Source organism: Chiloscyllium plagiosum, unplaced genomic scaffold (assembly GCF_037043375.1).
Source record: "Chiloscyllium plagiosum isolate Xiang-an unplaced genomic scaffold, Cpla_swu_hap1 HiC_scaffold_13, whole genome shotgun sequence".
Classification (NCBI taxonomy): Eukaryota; Metazoa; Chordata; class Chondrichthyes; order Orectolobiformes; family Hemiscylliidae; genus Chiloscyllium; species Chiloscyllium plagiosum.
In genome coordinates this window covers 48,493,859-48,505,982 of record NW_028270151.1, presented here as the reverse complement: position 1 = coordinate 48,505,982, position 12,124 = coordinate 48,493,859, and the positions used below count along the sequence as shown (strand labels likewise).

The window sequence follows — 12,124 nt, the reverse complement described above, 5'->3', positions numbered from 1 at the left end:
GCATAAGTGTAATATTTAAAAATCTAAACTTGTATCATATTTATATTTTTGTTTATAATACAGATGTATACTCATTTGATGAAGAGGAAGCAGTGCTAGATGCAAATCTTGCAGAACACTTGATGCATTTTGGTATTGACATGTTGACAATGCAAAAGGTCTGTAGAAAATACTATGACTTGTTTTTGACAAGCAAACCAATTGACAAGCATTAAAATAATGAACTGGCCATTATCTTATTACAGCTGGGAACAAGCAATTTTGGTGGAATAAAATTTGTTCATAATTTTTGGAATAATCATAATGGAGTTAAAAGGAAGGTTGAGATGATAAAACATATCTGATTTTAACTGAGCTAGCTATGTCCCTTCACATTTTTGTCCTGATTACAGTTAATGACCTACTTAGCGCTGGCATACATTGTAAATATCTTCTTAAATTGTTTAAAAAACTGCTTTGTAAAATTAGAAGGGCAACCTTATTATAGTGACAGTCATAGTGTCTTTGTTAGTATTAACAATTTTCTTGTTTGTGAAATCACCAACTAATATGTACACAATGGTTTCATCAGAAATTTGGAGCAGCTAAAGTCTTTAATATCACCACACAGGTCAAGCTCTGTGATTCATTGTCAGAAATGCATCTATACAGTATCAACTATGTCATGGTTAGTGTTGATGTATTGGATGCAGATTTGTGAAAGTATATGATCAGTTAATTATTTATTACATCTTTTTTGATAGTCAGAAAATGTTAATCCTGTCGAAATCAAACCACGAATCAGTGAGTGGGAGATGGTTCAAGAATCCGGTATGAAGTTGAAGCCAATGTATGGTTCTGGATACACTGGAATCAAGAACCTTGGAAACAGCTGCTACCTCAGCTCTGTTATGCAGATAATCTTCAGCATACCCGACTTTCAGCGGAGGTGGGTTTTAATGACATTCATGTGTACTTGTGTAAGATTTTTGTGATTTTACTGAGGCATGATTTTGAGCTTTCATTTTATACCATTTGCTCTTTGTAAGGTATTCCCTGTTGCTCCACCCACAACCCTTTTCTCTACCACAGCCATTTGAAGATGTTGGCTCCTGAATTTTGCTTATCTTTCCTAGAATTCCATGTTTTAGTCGCTCCAATTGAGCTTCTGCCCCACCCCAGTACTGGAACAACTTAGAACATAGAATATTACAGTGCAGTACAGGCCCTTTGACCCTCGATGTTGCGCCGAACTATGAAACCAATCTGAAGACCATCTAACCGACACTATTCCATTCTTGTCCATATGCCCATACAATGACCATTTAAATTCCCTTAAAGTTGGCGAGTCTATAACTGTTGCAGGCAGTGCATTCCACATCCCTGCTATTCTCTGAATAAAGAAACTACCTCTGACATCTGTCCTATATCTATCACCCCTCAATTTAAAGCTCCCTCCTTGTGCTAGCCATCACCATCCATGGGAAAAGGCTCTCACTCTCCACCCTGTCTAACCCTTTGATTATCTTATATGTCTCAGTTAAGTCACCTGTCAACCTTCTTCTCTCTAATGAAAACAGCCTCAAGTCCCTCAGCCTTTCCTCATAAGACCTTTCCTCCATATCAGGCAACATCTTGGTAAATCTCCTCTGAACCCTTTCCAAGGTTTCCACATCCTTCCTATAATGAAGTGACCAGAATTGTATGCAATACTCCAAGTGTGGCCATACCAGAGTTTTGTACAGCTGCAGCTTGACCGCATGGTTCCGAAACTCAATCCCAACTACCAATAAAAGCTAACACACTGTATGCCATCTTAACAATTCTATCAACTTGGGTGGCAACTTTCAAGGACCTCTGTACCTGGACACCAAGGTCTCTCTGCTCAACTACACTACCAAGAAACTTACCATTATCCCAGTACTCTTTATACCTGTTACTCTTTCCAAAGTGAATTACCTCGCACTTTTCCGCATTAAACTCCATTTGCTACCTCTCAGTCCAGCCCTGCAGCTTATCTATGCCCCTCTGTAATCTACAACACATTTTGCCACTATCCACAGAACTACTGACCTTAGTGTCATCCACAAATTTACTAACCCATCCTTCTATGCCATCATCCAGGAGATTTATAAAAATGACAGACAACAGTGGTCCCAAAACAGATCCTTGTGGTACACCACTAGTGACTGAATTCCAGAAAGAACATTTCCCATCAACCACCACCCTCTGTCTTCTTTCAGCTAGCCAATTTCTGATCCAAGCCCACCAAATCACCCTCAATCCCATGCCTCCATATTTTGTGCAAAAGCCTACCATGGGGAACCTTATCAAATGCCTTACTGAGATCCATATACACCACATCAACTGCTTTACCCTCATCCACCTGTTTGGCCACCTTCTCAAAGAACTCAGTAAGGTTTGAGAGGAATGTCCTACCCTTCACAAAATTGTGTTGACTATGCCTAATCAACATATTCCTTACTTGATGATTATAAATCCTATCTCTTATAATCCTTTCCAACACTTTACCCACAACTGAAGTAAGGCTCACTGGTCAGTAATTATTAGGGTTGTCTCTACTCCCTCTCTTGAACAAGGAGACAACATTTGGTATCCTCTAGTCTTCTGGCACTTTTCCTGGAGACAATGATGACATAAAGATCAAAGCCAAAGCCTCGGCAGTTTCCTTCCTGGCTTCCCAGAGAATCCTAGGATAAATCACATTCAGCCCAGGGGACATATCTATTTTCACACTTTCCAGAATTGCTAACACCTCCTCCTTGTGAACTCAATCCTGTCTAGTCTAGTAGCCGGTATCTCAGTTTTCTTCTCGACAACATTGTCTATTTCTAGTGTGAACACTGATGAAAAATATTCATTTAATGCTTCCCCTATCTCCTCTGACTCCATGCACAATTTCCTACGACTGTCCTTGATTGGTCCTAATCTTACTCTCGTCATTCTTCTATTCCTGAGATACCTGTAGAAAGCCTTAGGGCTTTCCTTGATCCTATTCGCCAACGACTTCTCATGTCCCCTCCAGGATCTTCTTAACTCTTTCTTGGCTAACTTGTAACTCTCAAGTGCCCTAACTGAGCCATCACATCTCATCCTAACATAAGGCTCCTTCTTCTTCATGACCAGAGTTTCGACTTCCTTAGCAAACTACGGCTCCCACACTCGACGACTTCCTCCCTGCCTGACAGATACATACTTATCAAGGACCCGCAGTGGTGCCCATCCCCTGCAGTTTACTTCCCCATCATATGCATCCTAAATCTTCCCTAATCGCATTGTAATTGCCTTTCTTGCCCTGCGATACATTCATATCCCTTTCCATCACTAAATTCTTAGAAACATAAACCTGTTCATGCTTGATCAGTGCCCTATTCCCACTTTTCCCCCATAACCTTTGATTTCTTTTGCCATAAGAACTATATTGATCTCCTTCTTGAAAACACTCAACGTTTTGTTGTTGGAGTTTGTGGAACTCTGGAACTGATGGTTGATCTGTGGTCTGTTCAGATGACGAGTTCTCATCTTCCTGACTGGCTGACTCAGTGAATGTTCAGTCTGTCCAGAGATGCATTTGTACCTCCAGTCGCTGGAGTATATCTGAATGTCAGAAAAATCTCTATGATCAGTGTAACAATAGCTCAATGAAGGTCCCAGTTGTCATGTGGACTGACTCTTGTTCAGATTGTTGAAAATTTGTACCCTGCCTGGCTCTCTAGTGCACATCTCTGACAATGGCTTTGACAAAATGAAATTTGGCTTTCTGTCTCATTTCATCTTGATGCTCATACCTATTACTACTTCTGATTCCTTTAGCCTTTTAGCTACTAGTAGATTAGTGTAGGTCCAGCATGCCATTAATCTTTGTACTGGACTACTTTCCAAGGCTTCAGTGGGATATGTTTTCCTCTCAGTGCTGACCTTCTATAGTATATTTCCTCTCAATATTTTTAATTCTGCATAGATCTCCAAAACTGGAAGTCATTGCTGGGAATGATGTTGATGCGCTGACAGAAATGTTTGGTCTTTGAGTGGAGCGTCGAGGGAATATTGCATGTATACATCTGTGCTGGATGTGCTTGATTTCTTTCTGTTTCTTTGGTAATTTTTTATTGGCACCACAGCCATTCCATTTGACTGGGATTACTATGGTGATGATGTATGATGTTGAATGTCCCAATTCTTTATGAAGTAGCTGACTTGTTCAACATGAACTAAGGGTCATAGTCACTCATCACAATGTCTGGAATGCTGTAATGATCGAAATGCTTGCAAGCATTTGACAATTTCACTGGTAGTCATTGCAGTCAACTGTTCTGATTCCCTGTGGTCAGAATAACGGTCTAATCAGTTCCTGAATGAGTGAAGAGTTCTGTTCTCAGCTTCATTAATGATCTATCTGGAATGCCAAGTGGGTTTGGTAACTCACTAGCTTGTTTAGCGCTGGGTTCATTATAAACACTGCATTGGCTGATGTGGTCCTTGATGTCATTGCTCACATTTGGCCAGTCGTGCACTTGGCTTCCTCAGACTCAACTCAGTTCCTTCATGGCTTGCATGGATTCACTTTAGCATCTCTCCTCTCAAGTCCTTAAGAATAAGGACTTGAGAGGATTTAAGAATAAACTGTACTTCCTTTGTACAGTATCACAATCTCAGGCTGTTAATTAATCTCTTCACACCAAGCTCAGCACTACTCTTGCCCATATTAGGAACTCACAGGGCAATAGTTCATTGAACTAACTGAAAAATGGATGTCTGCAATGAGTGACCCATGGTGGAGTTCCCATGGCTGTGGCAGTACAGAAAACACATTTGTATAGTATTGCATTTGTATAGTATTGCATTTATGGCGGCACGGTGGCACAGTGGTTAGCACTGCTGCCTCACAGAGCCAGAGACCCGGGTTCAATTCCTGACTCAGGCGACTGACTGTGTGGAGTTTGCACATTCTCCCCGTGTCTGCGTGGGTTTCCTCCGGGTGCTCCGGTTTCCTCCCACAGTCCAAAGATGTGCAGGTCAGGTGAATTGGCCATGCTAAATTGCCCGTAGTGTTAGGTAAAGGGGTAAAAGTACGGGAATGGGTGGGTTACGCTTCGGCGGGTCGGTATGGACTTGTTGGGCCGAAGGGCCTGTTTCCACACTGTAAGTAATCTAATCTAATCTAATCTAATCTAATCTAATCTACCCAAACAAGGTGTGATACATATGTAATTTGTTATTGTTTGTATCTACCAGGCTATTATCTCCTTATTTTGAATTGGGCAACAGGTAACCACTCAATCTATAGGTTCTTGGTACCAGCTAAGTATAAAATAGTTGCTGTTTTCCTCAGCAAAGAGGTGCGTGGAGGTTTCTATTGCTATATAATCTTTCACCTCTCTAGTTCCTGGCACTATAGCACAATTTACCACCATGTAACCTGACGGAAGTTTAGAGTAAGATTTTAAAAAGATGATTTACCATGTCATTTTTTTTCATTTTGTTACACTTCCAATAGTCAGTCATTTTAAAACTAAAAACTGTAATGTGTTCTTAAATGTGAAAATGATTGCACACAAGTTGGCTATTAGGAGGTTGTTTAATATCCTAGATGGGAATTTAACACTGGTGATCCCAGTGGCAACAATCTAGAGACACAAGGCAGTGATGCAAACAGTCACAATATCAGCATATGGTTAAGCTTTAGCTACAATTTATGTTGCAGTTTCCATTAAACAAGTCTTTGGGCTTTATGAATTTGTGTATAAATATATACAAAATATCTGACAGTACTGTATTGTCTAGGAAGCCATTGATGTTGATCTGTTTTCTGGTTCTCACAAACCCCTAAAATAATACACAATCATTTCATTAGTGATATTTATTTGAATATATTTGAGGCAAGGCGTGATAGATGGGGTTATGTGCTAGATGAATTGGCAGAGCATGGCATTATAAAGGCTGGTGGTTGGTACTAGAATGTGGGTTGGCATAGGGGATATGGGGACTGGATTAGAGGAGGACAGTTTGACTGGATAATGAGTTCACAAAGAAGGATAGGTCAGTGCATGTGGCATGAGGGGTGCAACACATTGCTTGAGGACTGATAGTGGTCTGCGTCCCAGCTCATATCTAAGGCCAGCATCCTTTTGTCCTGGTTGTTTGGCCTGCCTTCCTGTGAACCCTGCTACCTGAGAATGAAACCTGAGAACAACACTACCTGAGGTTTGTGGATCCAGGATATGTCCTATCTCTACTCTTCCAATCCAGTGAAGATTAGGGCCATGCAGTTTAAAACAGATAATGCATGTTAGTTTAAATCATGTCCCAAAAGCAAAATAAATAGTGAGAAAAATAAATGGGATGAAGAAAAAGAGAGTAAAGCAACAGAGAAGTAAAAATAATTGTTAATTTTATATTTTTAAACCTCCACTTTACTGCCTGGAAGTGTGGTGGAGGCACATTCAATTGAGCCATTGAAAAGGGCATTAAATGGTTGTTCCTATTTAAATAACGTCCAGAGTTACAGGGAAAAGACAAGCCAGTGAAGACACAATTGTCCAAATGGTCTTCTGCACCATAATATTTAGCATTTAGCAATTAGTGGTTAGCTCTGTTGCCTCACAGCATCAGGCACCTGGGTTCAATTCCAGCCTTGGATGACTGTGTAGAGTTTGCACATTCTCCCCATGTCTGCTGGGCACTCATTTCCTTCCACAGTCCAAAGGTGTGCAGGCTAGGTGGATTGGCCATGGTAAAGGCATCATCTCGGGGATCGGGTGGGGCGGGGGATGCTTTTCAATGGGTTCGTGGCTTGTCTCCGCACTGTGGGGATTTTAATATTCTATGAATTCTATAAACAACTGGAAAAAAATTAAACTCCACGTTTGTTAAATTATATTTTCAGAACCAGGGAGTTTGATTGGATGAAATTGTCACTTGTCATGCCATTAAGACTTCAACTGCTCCTGAATGCATCAATCTAACAACGTTTGGTGTCTTTGGGGCAGACCTAGTGATAAGTACCCTAGGCTCATGTTATTGTAGTGGTTTCTATTGATGACTGTATTGCGGACTGGCGCATTTCTGATAGCAGCCTCTGACTTTCATGTTTACAGATGCCCAGATCGCTGTCAGGTTTCCTCTTTTATAACTATTAGTGTTCTGCTAGTCTCACTGTTGTTATCCAAGCTTTTACATGTGAATAGTGTGCCCTTGTATTGCAGATACGTTGGAAACCTCCAAAGAATATTTGATTACTCCCCTCTAGATCCAACTCAAGATTTTGATACACAGATGTAAGTATTGAATTTTGTAACAATACTGCATTTGCTGAGCTGTGCCCAAATGTAATTGTTAGCTGTCAATAATTTATTTAAAATAATCATTTGCATGTTTATAATTTTGTTTGCTCACATTAAATAGGCAATTAAAAAAAAACACAGACCAATGTATAGCTCATAAATCAGTAGAAATGTTGCAAAATTATTCTGAGTTTCACCTTTTACAAAGATTTTGCTGATAGGTAATGAGTTTGATTTAAACTCTAAACTGAATATTTTTAATGGTGACTACTGACATGCAAATAATTTGAGATGTTGAGTCAGATGATGGGTGAGTCACATTTTTATAGCATCCTTGGCACAAAATGGCTAACTGAAGTTCTAATAAAAGCAAAGTATTGTGGGTTCTAGAAATCTGATTTGGCAACAGTAACAGTTGGTTTGACTTGCGTCTGGCAGCACCTGTGGGGAGAGGAACAGTTAATGTTTTGAGTTGAATATGGCTCGTTCAGAATGGATGCAAGGTAGGACTACGATAGGCTTTATGTCTGAGAGGGGAAGCTCTAGGGTAGACGGCAGGAGAAATTAAATTACAAAGCTATTATGGAACATTTAATCTCCACTTGGAGAGACAAGAATTATTTAAGGATAGTTACTGTGATTTTGTCAGGGAGAGGTCAGACTTAACAAATTTGATTGAAGTTTTTTGATGAGGTGATTAGATGTGTAGATGAGTGTAGTGCAGTTCATGCAGACTACATGGACTTAAGTAAGTCTTTTGACAAATTACCACATGGCAGACTAGTTAAGAAGCTAAGAGCCTATGAGATCTTGGGCAATCTGGAAAATTTTGTGACTGGTACCCTACGTCCAATGATGTACCGTAGGTTTGGTACTGGGTCCTTTGCTCTTTGCCATACATATTGATGGATGGTGCAGTGGCTTAGTGGTCAGCACTGCTGTCTTACAGTGCCAGGGACCTTGGTTCAATTCCACCTTGGGTGACTGTCTGTGTGAAGCTTGCACATTCTCCTTACATTTAGGTGGGTTTCCTGTAGATGCTTCAATTTCTTTCAGTTACTAGTGGGGTACTGCAAGGATCTGTTTTGAGTCCACTGCTATTTGTCATTTATATAAATGACCTGGATGAGGGCAGAGAAGCATGGATTAGTAAATTTGTGGATGATACTAAGGTCGGTAGAGTTGTAGATAGTGACGAAGAATGTTGTAGGTTATAGTGAGACATAGATAAGCTGCAAGGCTGGGCTGAGAAGTGGAAAATGGAGTTTAATGCGGAAAAGTGTGAGGTGATTCACTTTGGAAGGATTAACAGGAATGCAGAGTACTGGGCTAATAGTAAGATTCAAATGAGCAGAGAGATCTTGGTGTCCAGGTACATAGATCCTTGAAAGTTGCCACCCAGGTTGATAAGGTTGTTAAGAACATATACAGTCTCTTAGCTTTTATTGGTAGAGGGACTGAGTTTTAGAACCATGAGCAGCTGTACAAAATTCTGGTGTGGCCACACTTTGAGTTTTGTGTACAGTTCTGGTCACTGCATTATGGGAAGGATGTGGAAGCTTTGGAAAGGGTTCAGAGGAGATTTACTAGGATATTGGCTGGTATGGAGGGAAGGTCTTACAAGGAAAGGCTGAGGGACCTGAGGCTGTTTTCATCAGAGAGAAGAAAGTTGAGAGGTGACTTAATTGAGACATATAAGATAATCAAAGGGTTAAATAGGGTGGATAGTGGGAGTCTTTTTCCTTGGATAGCTATGGCTAGTGCGAGGGGACATAGCTTTAAATTGAGGGGTGACAGATATAGGACAGATGTCAGAGATAGTTTCTTTACTCAGAGAGTAGTAGGGGCGTGGAACGCACTGCCTGCAACAGTAGTAAACTCATCAAGTTTAAGGGCATTTAAATGGTCATTGGATAGGCATATGGATGAGAATGGAATAGTGTAGGTTAGATGGGTTTCAGATTGGTTCCACAGGTCAGCACAACATCGAGGGCCAAAGGGCCTGAACTGTGCTGTAATTTTCTATGTTCTGCAAAATAACGATCTAGATATACTTGTAGGAGGCATAATTTGTAAGTTTAAAGCATGAAAATTAGTGGTGTAGTAAATATTGAGGAAGAGAACCTTGGACTCTCAAGATGATGTAGATGGGCTGAACATTGTAAACTAGAATTTAATCCTGAAAAGTGTAAGGTGATATTATCTTGGGAGGACTGAGAAGGCCAGGAGTACATATTGAATGGAAGTACCCTAGAAAGTATAGAGGACCAGAGGGACCTTGACATGCATCTCCATTGATCCTTGAAAGCTTCAGGACAGTTAGATAAGATAGTTCCAAAGGCATTTGTGATACCTGCTTTTTAATGAAGGAATTGTAAACAACTAAAAGGTTATGATGAAACTCTAAATAATGTTTGGTCACAACGTTAGTACTCTGCAATTCTAGTCATCACACTAAGAGAAGAATGTGATTGCACGAGAAAGGGGGTAGAGGACATTCACCAGGATATTGCCTGGACTGGAGTGATTCAGCTATGAAGAAAAACTAGATAGGCTGCGGTTGTTTTCCTTAGAGCAGGGAAGGTTGAGTGGGAACCTGAATGAGGAGTACAAAGTTATGAAAGCTATAGATAAAGTCAATGGGGAGATGGTGTGTGTGTGTGTGTGTGTATGGGTGGGTGTAGGGGTGTACAGCTTCAAAGAACAGGAGGTTTAGTGAGGATTTGAAGAATTTTTTTTCACCTATAGATAGTGTGTATCTGGAAGTCGCTGCCTAAAAGGCTGGTAGAGGCAGGAATTCTCAAGACATGTAAGAAATATTTAGATGAACACTTAAAACATCATAGCATACAAGGCTATGTGTCATGTGCTGGAAAATGTGATTAAAACTGATCGATTCTTATGACCAGCATAGACAGTTTTGGGCCAAATGGCATCTTTCTGTGCTGTAATGACACTATAACTATAAAGGTAACAGTATTGGTCACAGTTGTAGTGAAAAGAAAAACAAAGCTTTTATCCAGTGAGTGTAAATGCCAGGATATTGAGAACAGCTTTGTGCAAAAGCAAAAATAGAAAAAAAACATAAAGAAGCACATGGCAAAAAGAAAAAAAATCGCATGGACGACTGAGTGCAAGGGGAAAATTGTTGAACCCCATTTCGTTAAACGTAGCACCCTTTTCTACTTCAATATAAATTATTGTGGTCCATCTTATGTTTGTCTTACTGGGTGTAAGTTGGAAGTCTTTTCTGACATTTCTTTCTTTTCAATAATATTCAAGTTCTGTACTTCCAAGAGATTAAAGTTATATTTTAATATTGGGCTTCTGAAGAGTGGGAAAATGTTATACAGCTTCTGAAAACAAATGAGAGTAAGAATTCTGAAATGAGTACATTAATTAAAATGCCAACATTATCATGGATGTTTTGCAGAAATATAGCTTTGCAAGAGTAGACAGCATTGTAGTGGTATGGTCATTAATTATCCAGAACCCAAGCCAATGTTTGGGACAGAGGTTTTAATGCCACTGTGGTAGATAATAAAATTTGAAGTTATTAAAAACTGAGATAAACAACTGGTCTAATGGTTACCCTGTAGCCATTGTTGTAAAAACCCATCTGCTTTAGGGAAGGACATCTGCCATCCTTACCTGGTCTGGTCTACATGTGATTCCAGGTCCACAGCAGAGTGATTAACTCTTAACTGCTTAACTATTGGATGGGCAATAAATGTTGGCCTAGTCAGTTAAACCCACTTTCTATGAACAGATATTTTTTAAAAAATGAAAAATCTTAATAGTGATGTTGAAAGTAATTTCTGATGACTTTACAACATGGGCATAATTCTTTTAATATTTCCTTTCTTAAGGAGAATGGTATCATTTATCTTTGTCAGTTTGCTTGTGATATAATATGTATCAGTGCCACTGTGGTCCCAGGACACATACTGTAAATTATAGTGTAAACAAATCAAAGAATATTTACAATGCAGAATGAGACCATTGGACCTGATATGTCATTGCTGGCTCTTTGAAACAGCAACTCAATTAGTCCCACTTCCCTCTCTCTTCACCATAATACTGCAAATTATCTGTCCTGGTAATTATCCTATTTGTTTTTGAAAGCTATGATTCATTAGGATACAAATCTTACTTATTTTTCACCAGGAAAGCACCAGGAACAAATCATAAGAACTTGTTGGGAATGCAGATTTTTTTTTAAATCTTGGTGATCAAATGATGTTTCTAAATGACATGATCACATATTTTGAATTCAGTCCTAAATGACTGAAATTTATTATTCTGCTTGTTTCGTTTGTCTATTCACAGATGCTCCACTGGAGGGAGCACTACTCAGAGTGAACATAGAGTCATAGAGCTGTACAGCACAGAAACAGACCCTTCAGTCCAACTCGTCCATGCTGACCAGATATCTTAAATTAATCTTGTCTCATTTGCCAGCATTTGGCCCATATTCCTTTAAACCCTTCCTACTAATGTATCCATCCAGATGCCTTTTAAATGGTGTAATTGTACCAGCGTCCACCACTTCCTCTGGCAGCTCATTCCTTACATGTACCATCCTCTGCGTGAAAAAGTTGCCCTTTGGGTCCCTTTTATTATCTTCCCCTTCTTACCTTAAATGTATGCCCTCTAGCTTTGGACTCCCCTACCCAGGACAAAAGACTTTGACTATCCACTATATCTAGACCCCTCATGATTTTATAAATTTCTATAAGGTCACACCTCAGCCTCTGACGCTCCAGGGAAAATAGCCCCAGCCTATTCAGCCTTCCCAATAGTTCAAACCCTCCAACCCTAGCAAAATCCAGACTAGCTTG

At 39.8% G+C, this 12,124-nt stretch overlaps 1 protein-coding gene across 2 annotated transcripts in view; it reads left to right on the top strand.

The window, feature by feature from the left end:
* Nucleotides 1-12,124, top strand: part of usp13 (ubiquitin specific peptidase 13) — a 112,675-nt gene that overhangs the window by 62,920 nt on the left and 37,631 nt on the right. For both annotated transcript variants that reach the window (XM_043702239.2, XM_043702240.2), the window contains exons 7-9: nucleotides 64-158; nucleotides 744-928; nucleotides 7,206-7,277. In XM_043702239.2, coding sequence (XP_043558174.2) covers nucleotides 64-158; nucleotides 744-928; nucleotides 7,206-7,277 — 352 coding nt within the window. The remainder of the gene's footprint in view (nucleotides 1-63; nucleotides 159-743; nucleotides 929-7,205; nucleotides 7,278-12,124) is intronic.